We start from the raw sequence: 18,523 nt of genomic DNA, 5'->3' as shown, positions 1-18,523 counted from the left end.
AGTCATCAGTTTTCAAAGTCAATTTAAATAGAAAAGAAGTTGTGTTGCATGATTAAGTGGGAAAAAAAAGTAGCTACCTCAATAATTTTTAGTGACTTCAGATTGTAAAAATGAAGGATTTATTTGATAAGTCATATTATAGTGTAATCAGTTAATGGGTTCTTCATCCATTCTTCCTTGACCAGGATATAAGCTCTAGGAGAATAAAGATCTTGTTTATCTCATTCATTTCTGTAAGTCTGGTACTTCTAATAGTAACCCTGTAACAGAAGCACAGTATTTTGTAATGAATGAAAACTGAGAAATATCTATGAGAATGAAGTCAGTTTTATATATATATATGAATGAATGAGCCTGTATGTGGATACTAGATGGATGCCAAAAGAAGGTCTTAGAGGTCAATGTTGAATATTTTAATGTGTTTGGCTAAGAACAGACCATATAAGGAGTTAGTATTATATGAGTGTGAGGGTAGTGATAACCCCGATAAATTCAATGTGTTTTTATATGAATCCAGTGTGTTATGGAGTTCTGGGGAAAATTATTTTAGATTTATAGAAAGGTTGCAAAGAGAGGACAGACTTCCCATAGATCCTTTAGCCAGCTCCCTTAATGCTACATAATCCTATTATATTCATTGATCAAAAGTAAGAAATTAACATCATTATAATATTATTAGCTAAACTGTAGAGCCTTATTTAGATTTCATCATCTTGGGTACACCTTTTAGACTGAGAGATCTTGTCTGACAGTGCTTTGTAAACAGTAGGCTAGATATAAGTAGTATAAGAAATGCCAGCTAGATGAGCCCAGGTTAGGTCGCTGATGGTTAAAGTTGCATTCTCTGAAGGTGGCTTTAAATAAATTACATCCAGGCACAGTGGTGCACACCTGTAATCTCAGTGACTTGGGAGACTGAGGCAGGAGGATCATAAGGTTAAAGCCAGCCTCAGCAACTCAGCGAGGCCCTAAGCAACTTAGTGAGATCCTGTCTCAAAATAAAAAATGAAAAGCGTTCCAGATGTGGCTCCGTGGTAGAACACCCCTGGGTTCAGTCCTTGATACCAAAATAAAAACACAAACAAACTATATGTGAGCTCTCCATATTTTAATTTCTACTAAAAGAAGTTAAAGAATGATTAGTTCCATTCATGAATTTAACGAATTCCATATGGATCTGCTATTTAAAGGAAAAAAGCTGCTATTGATAGAGAAATTATCATGTGCTTGGCAGTATCCCATTCAAAGAAGGTGATATAGCATCTGATTCTCTCACTCCATCCAAATATATTTTTTAAGGTGAACCCATTTTGCAATCAGGAGGATGAGGCTTCCCTAGGGTGAACAATTTGTTCAAGTGCCAGAGCTTTAGTTGAGAAAAGGTGCTGGACCTGCCTGACTGGCTCCAGCACCCAGGTTTTTCTTCTCTATACTGTTTCCTGAGTCATTTTCCTCTATAGCCTCCCAGAATGGGCATTTTCCAAATTACACTTATTGTGCAAAATTTTATTTCCTTTTTATTCTAAAACTACTTGTTTCATGCTTCCAGGGTCTTCCATGAGTTAGAGTATTCTGTGAATTTGAGAGATGATTTGACTGTGAGATTTCATGACTTTAAAGATCCCATTGCTTTCTATTCTTGGTGTTCCTCTTATCACTCTTTATGATTCTATAATGTTTAGTCTATCCTTTATACTGGCTGCCCTTCCCTCTGCATATTTTAGTGACCCTTCTTGATAGTTTCCAGCTGTTTTTTTTTTTTTTTGGTTCCTGGTGAATGACCAATGCTATATAAACTTTTGTAGATATTAATTATGTATGTTTGTACCATCTGGATTTATATTATCTAATATTGTCTAACTTTTTGATGATTTAAGATCATGGCAGTTATATCAGCATAGGTAATTATAATTTTCTTAAAAACTTGCAAAATGCTTTCATTACCCTTTTTAATTATATTTTCACAACTGAATAGAAATAAGTAAGGCAGATACTATTTCCCCTCATTTTATGACCTAGATTATTGAAGTTAAGAGTAATTTTATGACTGCAGTGTTTCCTAGACCGAACAGGTACCTTAATGCAGGTCTTCTGAATCATTGTTGTGTGTGGTGGGTGTGGGGATAGAATCCAGGGCCTGATGCATGCTACACAATCACAAGCACTTGGCAACTGGCCACAACCTCTTCCCTCTACCTGCCACTCTTCATTCTTACTATTGATAGAGACTCAGAAGCCTGAGGTAGAAGAGCAGGATGTTAGGTGTAGAGTTTAGCAATTTAAATTCATGGGTCTTAGCAAGAAACAAGTTAATGTTCTTTCTAAATAAAACAAAACTACAGATATTTTAGTGGAAGAGGGAAAGAAAGCTACATATTGATGAGGTGAATAAGCTTTATTTTGGCTTCTTTTGTGTAATATTTGTACTGAAAAACTTTATTGCAATTGAGAACCCAGGTGGTTATTTCAGAATGTATGGGAAGTGCACTTTCAAAAAATGCTTTAATGGATTTATTTTTATGCAAAATAAGAGAAACCACAAATTCTGACTCTTACTGTGATTCCTTATTGTGTGTCATATGAAATCAAGCTGCATTGCCTCTAATCATTGTTTGGCTTCTGAGGACTGTACAGGAAATTCAGCAGCCTCCTGGTTATATTCTGTTGGCCACAAAATTAGGTTGTTTTAAGATGATCAATAATATTGCACAAGTTTTCTCAATACAACTTTCTGTTTCGACTGACTCTGGTTATTTTCCACCTCTTCAAGTTAATGTCCCTGAGAATTCGAAGATAAGAACTTGCCTTGTAGGGCTTTTCCTGTGTTGTGGAAGTAAAATGATAAGGATTCAATTGTTAGGCTGTCCATGGACCTGCTTAATAAAAGTTAAGAGCTACCCAAGCTTTAAAGATCCTCAGAAAGTCAGACTTGGACCCTGCTTAAGAAGGAATACAAAGTTGATTACTTAAACTGTAATAAACAAAACAGAGAGAGACTTGACTTTGATATGGTAGTGCTCAGTGAGTACAGAAGGCTCATTTCAACCCTGGCATGTACACTTAATATGGTTTAATAAATTATTCAGTTCATTAAGCTTAATTCAGTTTAATAAATTATCTGTGGACAAAAAGGAAAAACCAGGTCATGATTACCAGGAAAGTGGTCCTGCCTCAATAACAAATAAATGTAAGAGGTTTGGAGAGGATACATTTATGTCACAATTTTAGCTCTGCTAAATTTTTTTCTTCCTCACAGAAGGAATAAGATTTAAATGGCTATATGGAAAATAGATAATGGAAACTCTTATTCATAGTTCATTCAGGGCCTTTATTTATATGCATTGCTTGAAAGTTCTCATGTGGTTGTCATGGTTTAAAACTAATTATAACCCTGTACTAAATCCTCTTACCTGGGAATTTGTCCAGTTTAGAACATGTAAATAAATTCCTTTTTTTCCCCAATGAAAACAAGAGTGTTTTAGTGACACCAATTAATTAAATGTCATTCAATCTGAACAAAGAAAAATAGTTACACAGACAAAAATTAACACCTCAAAGTCATGCTAATGTGCTAAAATGGTTATGAAGGCAAACATTAACACATCTAAGTCATGCTAATGTGTTAACAGATAAGGACATCAGAACAGGAAAAAATCACAACACGAGAATAAATATATATTAAAGTTTTACTAAATCATTCTCAATTTTTCTATTTAATTGATATTTTAGAGGTGATATGGCAGGTCTGTATAAAAAATAGGGGAAAAAACTTTTGCTTTTCAGTGGTAAAAAAGATGAAATTTATAAGCTTATACCCAATGAAGTTTGCTACACAACCATTATGTGAAAATGTGAAGGGTGCATTTCAACCCTGTGCAGTTGATCGCCTTAAGTGAAGCTTGCCTGAAATCCTCTTTATGTGCATGAGTGAGATGTTTTCCTAATTGGGGGCAGCTGTGGTGACAGCATTAATTAGACAGGTCTGTTGAGCACTTACCTTCAAGCTGCTGGCACCTGGGCCGTTGATTTACCCAGCATTTATTGTCATGGTGCATTGCTTTTACACCTTGAAAGAATAACATTAATCTGTTAAGACACTTTTGTTGCTGTATCCTCACATGGGGGTTATCACATTTCAGTGAACACAAGAGTGAGACACAGCACAGTTGACCCTTGTGGCATTTGGCATATATGACAGATGACAACCACCTAGTTCAAAAGATTTTTTTTTTTTGGTATAATTTCAAGTACTCTGTCTTGTTTTATTTCCCCACAAGTCATCAAAATAGCTCAGTAAATATAGTAATCTTGCATATCTGCTTTCTTTCCCAGTCTGTCTTTTGCACTTGGAATAAATGCAGAAGTAAACTGTTGTGTGGTAGGTGTCAGGATTTGTCAGCAAAATATGGTCACTAGTGATAATCAAAAAGTTAAATCTAGTACACATTTCAACTACAAAACTATAAAGAATCGTGGAGAATTCAGTTTACTGCCTGGAAATTAAAAGCAAAGGCTCTGGGGTCAGACTCCTGTGTCCACATACTGGCTCTACAGTGTGCCTATAGGGAAGTTCTCTCTGTTTCTTCATCTGTAAATTGGGTATTATGATAGTAATACATATGTCCTGGACTTGTTATAAAACTTAAAAGAAATATTGAACATAACACTCTTCAAACACCATCTGTCACATAGTAAGTATTAGCTATTATTATTTAATAGGGGTTTATTATTGAAAGTACTAAGGGGACCTTGTTTTAATTCCATAGGCTTTGAGAACATTATTATTAATAATATTCTTATTTTGCCTTTAACCCCCAACTATGAAATATTGGGAAAAACTGCAGAAATGTATAAAAAAGAATTGATAATTTCAACAAACATAATATTAATTTTCAGCATGAAAAATGTTCTTGCCTAATATATCTGTACTCATTTTCTCTTGTAGAGTTTTACTGTGTTGTAAATCTCCTGCAGGCCTATGTGGAGAGGTGAACTGATTTATGTAGCTCATTATAAGTGTCAAAAAATCACCGTAGTGGCTGGAAAATGATTTTTCCTAGATTTAATTCTAGAGTTCTCCTCCCCTTTTTCTGCCTGTATCTGAAACACAGCAGAGATACCATGGTATAAAGTCCTAGATCTAAAACCTGACTGTGCAGCTTGTTAGACTCCTGGTGTTGCATGGGTTTCAGAATAAGCCCCCACTCCTTTACCTGTAAATAGAAATAATGATTATCCACATTATATGGCACATATACTAGAACTGTTGTCAAAGAAAGGGAATTCAACACAAATGACAAATTTACAAGTGTAAAACGACAACAAGGCATGCTAAGAGTTAAGGGAATGGGCTGGGGTTATAGCTCAGTGGTGGAGTGCTTGCCTCACATGCATAAGACCCTGGGTTCAATCCTCAGCACCACATAAAAAAATAAAAAAGTAATAATAAAGATATTGTGTCCCATCTACAACTAAAAAGTTATTTAAAAAAAAAAGAGTTAAGAAGGCAAACTGAAACCCTATAGACTGAGCTCCCTTAGAGCAACCACTTGGACTTGAAGACAGAAGCTTGTGAAAATGTGTGTGCTGCTCTTACAGTATGCAAGAGTAGCCTGACCACAGGGTAGGCTACAGTGGGTAGACTCTGAGATCAGGTGAAATAAATGAGAGTGGGGGAAGCAGGACTGGGGTCTTAGCTTGAGGCAGGTCCTGGGATCCTATCTAAAATCTTCCATCTAATACTGTCATAGTCCCCTAATACATTTAGAAATTGGATATTTGAATATAGTGTCAAACAACTCAGACTAGCACCACCACCACCAATAACCCAAGCTTTTGAGTGGGAACTGTGACCACCTACTACTAACTATTCTTGCCCTCATCTTATTTGGTAGGGATAATGTCCTTAAATCCCTTATCTGATTTGGTAGGGATAATGTCCTTAAATAATTCTCCTTTCATACATGTGCTTTTTAGCCTGTTCGATGTGGTATTCCAATGTAGAATATGATTATTCATTTTCTCTGACCTTAGAATAAGCTAATGCTTACTCATGCCCTCAAGTGGAGAATCTAAAAGAATCATACTGTTTGAGCTAACTTGTAGCATTAAACTGTGAGAAATGAAACATTGAGGACAAATTCAAAATTCCACCAAAGAAAATTAATATGTTTAGGAATCAAAGTAAGAAACCAGTCAAAGTAAAAAACCAGTTCTGGTGATATTACCATTGTGAATATTAGAAGTCAAATGCTGAAATATTGCCCCAGTTTTTCAATTGTTTCTTGTTGTATAATGACATGTTTTAAGCACATGTGGGAGAGTTAGTGTGCTCATAATGGACTAATTAATTCAGTATTTTGTGTATACATCTTAACATTGTGTAATGAGCTGTACATGTACCTGCCAAAATGATATTTGAACTACTTTGAAGCACTTTCCCAGTGTGTTTACTAGTGAGATGGAGTTGGCTACCGAAGATATATAGAGTCAGATTGAGAATATTTCATGGCAAACAATGGAATTTTAAGTGACTTTCTTTCAAGTGAAGGCACTCACATGTTTATCCCAATATCATTTCTGAATACACAGGGACATATCACCATCCCAATTTATCTCTTAGGACACTCTTGTTAACTTGAGTCAGGGCAGTCTATCTGAAGCATGATTCATCTGGAGCATGGAGATGTGTGAGCACAGTTTCACTACACGTGATATTACTCTGTGATAGTGACCTTGTTGATTCTTCATGTAACTAGCATCACTAAATGCATTAGGAAGAGGTGATTAAAACCGAGGTGTAGCTTGGTGTGGTGATGTCACCTATAATCCCAGCAACTTTGGAGGCTAAAGCAGGAGGGTTATAAGTTTGAGGCCAGCCTCAGCAACTTATTGAGACCCTAATTAATTTAGTGAGACCCTGTCTCAAAATGAAAAAATAAAAAGGGCTGGGGATATGGCTCAGTGGTAAAGCATTCCTTAGTTCAATCCTAGGCACCAAAATAAAAACAAACAAAAACAACCCCCTCCAAAAATATTAAAAATAAATAAAAATAAAAAACAAAGCAAACGCATAGAAACAAAACTTAGGTGTATTTGGAATTACTGCTCTCACTAGATTTTGCTGTCTTTTACATGGCTATATTTACACATTTTAATCTTATAAGGAACATCTTCCCTTTTATAGCCAGATTTGTGAGCACAGCTCAAAGAAGAAGACCAGATGGTGAAGCATAAACTTTATCCACTCTGCATGACCATAATCTTCTCCATGAGATAGTGCATGGAGGGAGAAATATGATCCATAAAGGGGTTTTGGAGGCTTTTGTTAGTAATTTATTTACTTCTCCAGAAAGGACAACCTACATAGAGGACAGATTAATGATATTTGTGCTGCTTTCATTAATTCATATTATCCGTCAGTCACCAGTTTTCACTGTGAGATCTGCATATGTGTGTGGTGGCAGGCTTTCTAAAGGTTTTACAGAGGGAGGACTCCCTGGGATCACACTGAAAGCTCACTGTTATTTGATAATATTTTGCAGGTTTCCTGTTTAATTTGTTCAGTGTGTTGAGACTCTTCAGATTAACTGTGCAAACTTGGAGAATAATGATATGAGCTAACTTTGCATTGTTAGATTCTTCAGAGAACAGAAATAACAACTTATCTAGTGTCACATGTTATCAGCTTATCTCTGCAGCATAAACATGCTAAAATTTGTTTCCTGTTTTTAATGGTACAGTTCAATATTTGGTAAAGCAGCATTTGGAACACAAGTGCACAGGAAATGATCAAAACAAGATTGCTTAGCTGAATAATTCCCTTTTTTATAAAGTCATTTTGTATTTATCACAAATATTCATTTACAATTAAATTACTGAAATAAATGAACATGTTGCCTTAGGTTTTTGTGCAGTCAGAATGTAAAATAAATATTTTTGGATTAATACCACAATGTTTTCTATATTGTGTAACATTTTAAATATGAATGGTAGGAATGCAGTAGTAGACTGTTTAAATGTACCTAGTATACCTACTTGTGTTGAGTTGGAATCAGAACTGTATCTTTGATTTTTTAATACTCTTTATAACACTGAAAGCCTGTAAAAAGACATGTTAAAAAGAAGCACCTGTAAAATGTGTGGTATTTCTCTGGTGATTCTGAATTTATTTTAAAAGACTCCTTTCTTGAACTTGACTGTCAATCTCTGTTAATGCATTTCTAAGGGTGTGGACATGTTTGTATTAATGTAGATCACGTTTGAAATAAATTTAGCCAGAGTCTGCTTAAAATTTGCTCTATCATTAAATTGTTTGGATGTAGAAATAGTGCCTCCCTAGAAACACATTGAAAGGAAAATTATGAACTGTGGTAAACCAAATATAATTAAATCATTCCCAAGATTCTCCAAACAATTCCTGGTATTTGAAGCATAAACTCAACATTGGGTTACCCTTACCCAATTTTAAATCAACAGATTGTTTAGTTTTAGAATAAGAATTGAAGGACAAGGAAAAAATGTTTTCAGTTTTTAAAATCCAGGTACTCAGTCTAAAATATCAACACTAAGTTTAGGAGCCCTAGGCTTATGAAATTAAACTTGTGTGTAAGAAAGTACTTGATGGAATGGTTTCTTTAAAAATTAAATTAATGAGGTTATATCATGCAAAAAAGCCCTATCTGAAAAACATGCATATGTGTAAACCGTATTCTGTTGACAAAATTTTTTATAATCTCTGACAAAAGAAAATTTACTGTATTGAAATTGTCTCCTTGTAGATAGATGAAAAAAATCATAAAAGCATCCCAGCTCAAATATTAGTTTGCATTTTCTGGAAGAACCTGTGAAATATTTAGAGCTGTTTCAGTAGTGTGGCAGTTCAAGAAGATAAGGCAGGGCTGGGGATGTGGCTCAAGCGGTAGCGCACTCGCCTGGCATGTGTGCGGCCCGGGTTCGATCCTCAGCACCACATACATAGCAAAGATGTTGTGTCTGCCAAAAACTAAAAAATAAATATTAAAACTTCTCTCTGTCTGTCTCTCTCTCTCACCTCTCTCTTAAAAAAAAAAAAAAAAATCTATACAAAAAAAAAAAAAAAAAAAGAAGAAGAAGATAAGGCAGGGTCTCCTGGATACGAGTTGGGCTCTGCCGGGAGTGAGTGAAGAGTTTTGTATGGTACTTCTCTAGCAGGTTGTACTGACAGCAGAACACCTATAGGTCAGGAATTTAGTCATGGGGCTCCACTGGTGGTGTGCAGGTTTGTTTCTCCATTTATACTGTGCCTCCAAGTTCTTAAAAGAGCTGATCCCTAACAAGCTGGATATACTCATGTCATAGATGTTACCCTATGTCACAGAGGACACAGAAGAAACATTATTATAGACTTCAAAGACACAAGGCCAAAGAGTACCTGGAAACTTTGAATTTAGAACTGTACAAGAGAAAGTAACTCAGGTTAGTCCTCAGGGGTGTTAATGAACCCCAGCCATCAAGAAACATTTATACATCAGGATCAACTTAAAGAATAGAGATTTAATAGCTCAGACCTTATCTGAAAGTCTCTGTCTCATTTCTTTGAAGATCACCTCTTAAGGAAGGAATGTAATCTTTAGGGGGAAGTTCTTTGTATATGAACCCTAAAAGTGATATTAACCTGCCAGATGAACAATTGGTTTCCTTCTACCAAAGGACCTGATGGGTTTAGAGTTCCAAATTCATGGTTATGAAGTTGATCACATGGGGATTTCAGTGCACCATCACTCAAAGAGTTAAATGGCTGCGATGAATTTGCATGGTTGATATTGTTGATTAATTAAGTAGATTTAAGTTGTAAATCATAATCCAAATATTTTCGAGAATTGCCTTTATGATTGCAAACTTAATTAGGATTCTAAAAAGTACTTTATGAAGGCTAGGGTTATAGTTCATTGGTAAAGAGCTTGCCTAGCAAGTATAACATTGGGTTTATTCCCAGCACTGCAAAAAACAACAAACAAACAAAAACACAACAACAATAAAACCAAAACAAACCAACAAACAAACAATAACTAGAAAACCTCCACAAAACAGAACAACAACAAAAACCCAAAAGAAAACCAAGGAAAGCCTAAGCCTTTTATTTAATAGAAGACCAGATGAGAAAGGCAGGAAAACAAAGAGAAACCAAAACTCCCTTTATACATTTCTCCATGGGTGTGTTTTAGTATATATGTTTGCATGTATGTCCTATTTTCTAAGTCATCAGAAGTTCAGTTGAAGACATCATTTACCCCTTAGTTTTTCAGGAGATTCTTCTAAATGTAATGGCCACACTTGACAAGTTGAATTTTAATAAGATATTTTTTATTTATATTTTCCACATGCAGTGGCCACACTTGACAAGTTGAATTTTAATAAGATATTTTTTATTTATATTTTCCACATGCAGTGGCCACACTTGAGAAGTTGAATTTTTAATAAGATATTTTTTATTTAGATTTCCCTAAAAGTCCCAATAATGTCATTTGTAGCCATGTCCCCTAATGCAGGATCTAATCAATAGTTGCATGTTATATTTATTTGTCTCATCTCTTTCATCTCCTTTAATCTAGGTCAGTCTCACCATCTCTCTTGTCATTCATATAACTGACAGTTGTAAAGTTTAGGCCCATTTTGTGGAATATCCCTCAATTTGAATTTTTCTGATTGTTCCCTCAGTTTGAATCAAGATTCTTAATAGAGAATAAATAAATAAATAAATAAATAAATGAAGAGAGGTGGGAAAGGGGAAGGATATGCTCTGATGAAATATTTACACGAACCAGAGAAAATAAGTGTAATAGATTTTTGTTCAGATATTGATAAGCAAAGATAAGGAGTAGTGGATGAGGGAACATGTGCTTATTGAGATTCAAAGATATTTGAAATACTGTGTTTAGGGCATTTTGTTTAGAGGCAAAGAAATAAACCTTGAGAATTCTGTTTGTGTTTCAAGTTGAATATAAAATCCAATGGAAAAGCTTAAGCTACTTCTTTGAGTCCACACATAAAATGAGGCAATTTGTTTTTCTTAATATATACAAATCATTTTCATTGGTGTCATTTAGCTCCAGCATATATAAGCACTATTCTAGATGGATGAGAATTCAGTCTCTTAAAAAAAAAAAAGTTCAAGATAGATTCATGAACTACATCTTAGACTTTTATGAATTCTGTTCAGAAAGTAAATCTTATTTTTAATTTTTCAAATAAAAAAAACCACTAGACATAATCATCAGGCATTGAAAGCTAAAAACAGATGAAATAAATTTTCTATAACGTGCCACTGTGACACAGTAAATGCCTGCTTCTCCACCTTGTCTCTTAGCCTCCAAATAAATAAGAAGGGTGACATGTAATTATAGGAATACTGCTAAGAAGTCACAATATTCAAATGTTTTTTGCTGTAACTCCTATGCTCATTCCTGACGTTTTGTGGGGGTTTGCCCGGTAAGAGCAGAGTTATAGAAAAACAAATACCCTGAGTAGGCAAGATATCCCATTTCCTGTTCATGCCTAAGGTGGCTTTGATTGCTGTCTTTGGAGTCTTGGTCCTTACCCAGTGAGTAATTATTCACTGAATCAGTCTCATTTATATGGGTTTATTTTCTGGGATTTCCTGCTAATTCCTGGACTGGGTCAGAAGTATACTTTGAAGTTGGCTTTTCTAAGATTCAGCAGAAACTGAGAGTTGTTGAGTTCTCAGTTTCTGTGATGTTGATTAGTAAGTGAAATTGTGTATGCAGAGGGAAATCCATTCATCTGTGCCTTTATTTTTTAATCATTTTATTATGAAAAAATCAGATATACTATACAGAATTATATATAAAACCTCCACATATACTTATTGCTCATATTCCACAATTATCAACTTTTTGTTAATTTTGTTGCATATTTATGCCTAGTCATTCCCCACAACATAGCATTTTGAAACAAACCTCAGGTATTATAACATTGTGTCCAAAAATATTTCCCTAGGTAATATTTTTTTAAGCATTCTTGCATAAAATAAGAATGGCATAGAGATGTTTAATGTAAAAGTATTCAACAAGTTAATGTGCAATTTAGGTATTTGCAGTTTCTATTGAGAAGATTTACAAATGCTGAACCCAGTCAAACCAACCATTTGGAGGAATCATAGTGGTCACCTGGAATGGCATTCATTGTTTTTGAGATGGCTATTGGTAGGTCCAATAAAAGAGCAATATGGCCAAAGGATTTCTCTCTTGAAGAAGGAAATTGGTGTTATGATTATAAATTTCCTTTTTCTTTCTTTTTTTTTTTTCTTTTTTTTTTTTTTTGTGACTACCTCTGATGGTTGGATGAGCCCAAGTAGCCAAGAACTTTGTAGTCTGGATAGGTTAGTCACTTATACTGATCTCTAAAATTTAACTTTCCAATTTAAAAAGTGGGTGTGGGGGCTGGGGCTGTAGCTCAGTGGCAGAATGCTTGCCTAGTACATGTGAGGCCCTGGGTTCAATCCTTAGAAATACATAAAAAATAAACAAAATAATGGCATTCTGTCCATCTACAACTGCAAAAAATAATAATAGCAATAATAAAATAAAAAAAACACAGTGGGTATGATGTGTCCTGTATCTATTAACAAAACTGTGGTGAATTATGACTTGGAACATGAAAGTGCTTTGAAAATCATTCCAAGTTACATGTTCTCTTCTAGCACAGGCTTTGTTCTTTGGCATTACCAATGCTTACGACCTCATTTCCCATTTACCATTCCTATACTAGGGATTGAACCCAGGGGCACTTTACCAGTGAGCTACATTCTCAAATCTTTTTACTTTTTTTTTTTTTGAGGTGTGAGTCTCACTAAGTTTCCCAGGTTGTCCCTGAACTTGCAATACTCCTACCTCAACCTTCCCAGTAGCTGGGATCACAAGTGTGTGCCACTCTATCCAGCGATGAGGATTCTAAGTGGTATCAGAGAATGTAAAGCTTGAGAAAGTAACTATCTAGAATATTTTTATAAATAAATTTACAAATTTATAATCCCAAAGTTTTTTTAGGAATAAATTTATAAGTTTATAACTCTATTTCTCTCTCTTTCCTATCTTTTATTAAGACGTTTTGTTTTTTTCTCCAAGTTGAGATCCATTTTTACTTACCTGTCTTTAATTTTTTTTTTTCTCTTAGTAAAATCTTTGGGAATAGTGACTTGATCAGGCTTACTAAAAAATGTCTGTCTTTGAAAGATTGCTTGATGATCATCCTTTTTTCTTTTCTTTTTCAGCCTTGCCTCCCCGACTGAAAGAGATGAAAAGCCAGGAGTCAGTTGCAGGCTCCAAGTTAGTGCTTCGTTGTGAAACCAGTTCAGAATACTCCTCTCTAAAGTTCAAATGGTTCAAGAATGGGAATGAGTTAAACCGAAAAAACAAACCACAAAACATCAAGATACAAAAAAAGCCAGGGTGAGTATAATACAAATATCAGAGTCTACATCTAGCAATAGGATGATTAAAAAAGAAACTTAGACTCTAATAAATACATTTAATATCAAAAGCCATGACATATAATACATGAAGATTTTTCATTATATAGTGACCAGAAATTGTGATATCACATGGAAAAGAGTTTGGAGTTTCTGAGTTTTACGACTTTGAATGAAGAAAGGAAAGGATGAATGGAAAAAGAACTATAGGAAGTGGGGGGGTGAATGAAAAGTAAGAAAGAAGACAGCTACTTCTAGGAAGCTGCTGTAATAGTTACAAATCTAAAATCTAATTTCTTTCAAATAAAACAAATGCTCTTTAGAGTAAAGTGCCTTACACAATAAAATCCCAACTTTATTATAAAGTTCAACGAGTACCTGGATTTAGGGAGAGCATTGGGATATTATCAGTTGAATTTGAACTGTTTTCAAGGAGGGAGTTAATACATGAAGTTGTATCTGGTTAGAATTTTTAATCAACAATCCTGTTAAACTACATGAAAATTATAGTGCTTTTCTTGGGCAGCAAGAATCTTGCATTTTCCTGCGTTTTTGAGGACATTCATAATTTGGAAGAGCTCAGTCAGAGTCCTGTGAAAACTTGATATTCTGTATCTGCTCCAAAATAATGGCCTTTTAAAAAATATTTACTTATTTATTTTTTATAGTGGGCATTGAACTCAGGGGTGCTTAACCACTGAGCAACATCCCCAGCCCTTTTTTTATATTTTATTTAGAGACAGGGTCTTGCTAAGTTGCTTAGGGCCTCGATAAGTTGCTGAGGCCTCCTAGTTGCTCAGCCTTCTAGAGCTGCTAGGATTAAAGGTGTGCACCACTGTGCCTGACTCCTTTATTATCCCGGCATTCTTTATTTTAATTGATTGCCTTATTTAAGAATTATTTCCTCTAGAATCAAACTATGTTTTGAAATTAGGGGAGAGGTAAGTATGTTGGATTTTTGCTCTTAAACAGTTCTTTAATCAGGATGACCCATCAGAAAAAAAGAAAAGAAAAAAAGGTATGATCACCAAGTAATCTTTCAAAGAGAAACATTAAGTTTTGTGAGCCTGATCACGTCACTATTCCCAAATGGTTCCAAGCACAGAGGTGTTTTCTTCACACCTCAGAGGGCTCCAGTGAAACACTAGGTGTGATAACAGAAGTAACAGTAGAAGGGTCTCCTCCTATCCTTTGATTTTATAGGATATCTATCAAAAAGTTGTCACACATTTATGAGCAAGTGAGAACAAAGTGATTGTAATATGAATTTAATTGAATCTTATCAAAGTGTTTAAGTGCTCTGATAACTGTTATTAGGGATTTTTCCTAATTCCAATGGTTTAATTATCTACATTGCTTATTCTTGTTATTAGTCATGTCAGCAGGATCTGTTGATTTGAAAGTATAACAGAGTGACAGTAAGGGTGGGTATCCTTTCTGCAGCAGTTGGTACTTCAGAGACACAAAATATAATTCTATGAGGAGAGATGGTGCTTTTTTACATAATCTTACTTTTAGACAACATTTAAAGATGCAGCAGTTGTACAATTAGCCCATCATGACTCTAATTTTGCAGATTAGGGAATTACTTCAAATCACACAACTAACAGACACCTCAATTAGAATATGCATCTACTTCTTGAATTCCTTAATGCCACCTTCATTGTTTAAAATTGGAGACTGTCCTTGTTTAATAATATATGTATGTAAGAAGAATAGATAGAGTGAATGAATTGAAAAGATATGGTTGATTCTTATGGAAAATGTTCACAAGACAAAAACATACTTCTGGATACAGGGTTAAATAGATTTTGGTATTTGGTTTTTCATTAGTTAGATTACTAAGAAAAGAAGTTTTCTATACATGAATGGTAATATCTCATTTATTGCCCTGAGGTTGTGGAGTGATATCAGTAATATTTAATTGCTCATGAAAGACTTTATGCCAGGGATGTAGAGAAATTGAAGAGGTATAGAGCATTATTGCAATGGCCAGGCAGACATAAAATTGTAGAGAGATTTTTCTAGTTCAGTCCTATATTAAACAGGAATTCCAGATCCTGTGCAGGAACACAGTGTTAGAGCTGGGGAGGAAGAAGGGAGAAGAGGTTGAGTTGGCTGAAGGAATAGAAGCAAGCTTCTGAAGACTGCAAATATTCCATGTGATGACTTTGGGATAGAAGCAAATGAAGTTGGGTAAACGATTTTAAAAAGAAAAAAGAGAGAGAGAGAGAGAAAGAAAAAGTGAACTGACATGAATGTGCTTTTGAAAGGATATGTGGATACTTAAAGAGGTTGTTTGTTACATGGCTTGGATAACATAAAAAGAATCACTAATATTCAGGAAAGCATTTTTTATTGACTTTATAGATTCAGACAGCTAAGATGACTGTCTTCATATCAACAAAATCTCATGATACCAAAAAGGACAAAATTTAGAAATTATTTCTTTAAGAATAATAGCTTTGCTAGAAAGTATTAAATGGGGAAAATTTATTCAAGATATGTGACTGTAAATTACTTTTGGCAAAACATTAAACATATTGGATCTAAAAATAAGGCATATTTTGTGTAAAGTGGGCAGCTGGTTGGTAAGTGATAAGCTTATCAATTTTCAGAATTAAGTATTTTTTTTCTAGAGTTTTCTCTTTGTTAAAAAAATAGCATTGTCTTTCTCTGTTAAGTAAAAGGATCCAACTGAATTATAGTGCTTTTCTTGGGCAGCAAGAATCTTGCATTTTCCTGCATTTAATTAATTTTTACAAGTTCTCTATTACTTCAATTTATCCCATAAATATAAGTAGAGTTAATACTATTATGATTATAATGATTTTTAAAAATAATTAATATCCCAAGAATGAAGTTAGTTTCTTCCTATAGATTATAATGGTAATGAATAGTTTAACTTGATTTGAAATATGTACAACTCTCAGGCTCATGCCATTTCATAGCTACTTATGATTTTATCATATAAAATTAGAATACCAGACTTGGTGCATACTCAGGCTTAGGGTAATGAATTATTCAGCTTTTTGTTACTGTGACCAAAATACCTGACAAGAAAATTTAAAGGAGGGAAACAGTTTCAGAGGTTTATTTCATGGATAGTCAACTCCATTGCTTTGGGCCCAAGATGAGGTAGAACATCATGAAAAAAAAAAAAAAAGATATGGGGGAGAAAAGCTGCTCAGCTCATTACAGCAGAGACAGAGAGCTCTTGGGGATCCAGGGACAAGATATATAATCTCCAAAGGCAGGCTTCCAGTGAACCACTTCCTCCAGCCATGCCCCACCTCCAGTTAACAGCCAGTAGTCCATTCAAAGCATCAATCAATTAAATGGATTAATCCTTTAATGGTGTTAGAGCTCTCATATTCTAATAATTTTACATCTGAACATTCCTGCATCTTTTAACATAAGCTTTTGTGGGGTGAGGGGATACCGCATATCCAGACAATAGCAGCTAATGTCTTAATAAAAATTATTATTTTTCAGGTTCATTTTATGTCAATATGTTTTTGTTACTAAGATTCAGGCTGTTAATATTTTGCAGTGGGTTAGTTAGTTACTCGACTTAAACTTTATCTTAGGCTGTGATCAACTGAGCAGAGGTGAATTATAGTTGGAAGTTTTAGGATTTCTCTGAGATTCTCTTCATTTAAATGAAACATTGATTCTCCCTAGTGTAGGTCCCCCTCTTGATTTTATAATCTAGATCACACATAGCCAGAATTTTCTTTTAATTTCTTAGTGCTATGAAAATATTTCACATCCATATGCAATTTTATTATTGTATAAAATCTTATTCCTCTTTGTGCCCCTGTTCCTGCTAATAAAGTACATTCCTACATGTTCTTCCTATGATTTTTGAATTCACAGTTGAGCCTTTGTTTGTTTTATTTGGCTAAGCAATGTGTGGGACCAATTAAAAGAAATTGGAAACTGCCTTGTGTTATGTGTCTGCTGATCCCTTTGTTCTTGTTTTCCTTGCTTGGTGGATGATTTTGATCATTTTTGAAAAATGGTTGAAGAACTTTGGAGCTGTCAGACTTCACTGTATTTAAATATCTCTTCTATATTTGCCTTCTGAAAGGCTGAATTCTTAAGTTTGTGTGTTTCATACGTTCTTGAATGTCCTTAATTTTCTTTCAGCTCTTTATTTCAGCTCTTTCATATTTTAATCTTGCTTAAAATTGGCTTTAATTAATTTGCTCAATTTTTAAAAATATTGGGAAAATTGAGTTATTTCTTCTGTCAGTGGTTGCAGTTATTGTCTTTGGTTCTATATGGATAAAGATTGTACACATTTCCTGTTCTTATTAGTTGAGCAGCTCTGGCAGTCCACTTGAACTTTATCTGTAAGGTAGTCTCTTATGTACTCAGTGACCATTTATGTGAGGCATTTGGTACACTGCCTGATTCTGTTGCCTAAGAAGTGCCTATTCCCCTTCTGTGTCCTCGTGATTTAACAGATGGACAGTATCTGAAGCAGTATTGAATATACAGACACATGCAAAGTGTGTATAACTCCTCCACCATCAGAAGAATGGAATTGTACAAACCGAGAACCTGCTTCCTATGTGTGTTTAAGTTGCCTTATCCTTTAAATTATGGGGGAAGAATCAAGCTAAATTAGAAAAACGTGATAATAGCTATTGGAACCTTGAATTGATCACTTATTATAAAAATGCAAATATTTCAAGAGTGTAGAATTTTTATTATTGTACTTGACACTTATTTGGAGCTTACATAATTGCAAGCATTACTTTAAACATTTTACATTAAATAATTATTAATTCATTGAATACTTTCAGAGTTTGGAAACTCATTGACACACAAACTTTTAGACCCTAGAAAACTCATAAATGAAAGAGCAAAAAGTTACCTTTATGTTTGAAGGGATTGCAATGTTTTTTCCAAATTAACCTTCCATGGACAATATGTGGCAGCCTATTGAAGAAATATAAGGTGATTGTATTCATACCTTTAAAAGCCTTAGAACTTGGTGCAACTTACAATTTTCAAGAGAAGTTTGGTAATTTCTACTTTCTTATG

At 34.5% G+C, this 18,523-nt stretch overlaps 1 protein-coding gene across 1 annotated transcript in view; it reads left to right on the top strand.

The window, feature by feature from the left end:
- Positions 1 to 18,523, top strand: part of Nrg1 (neuregulin 1) — a 997,054-nt gene that overhangs the window by 819,863 nt on the left and 158,668 nt on the right. Inside the window, exon 2 of the mRNA XM_076852513.1 lies at positions 13,271 to 13,448. Within this exon, the coding sequence (XP_076708628.1) occupies positions 13,271 to 13,448 (178 nt within the window). The remainder of the gene's footprint in view (positions 1 to 13,270; positions 13,449 to 18,523) is intronic.

Source organism: Callospermophilus lateralis, chromosome 4, assembly GCF_048772815.1.
Source record: "Callospermophilus lateralis isolate mCalLat2 chromosome 4, mCalLat2.hap1, whole genome shotgun sequence".
Classification (NCBI taxonomy): domain Eukaryota; kingdom Metazoa; phylum Chordata; class Mammalia; order Rodentia; family Sciuridae; genus Callospermophilus; species Callospermophilus lateralis.
The sequence above is the reverse complement of the archived record's forward strand: the minus strand, read 5'-3'. Positions and strand labels throughout refer to the sequence as shown.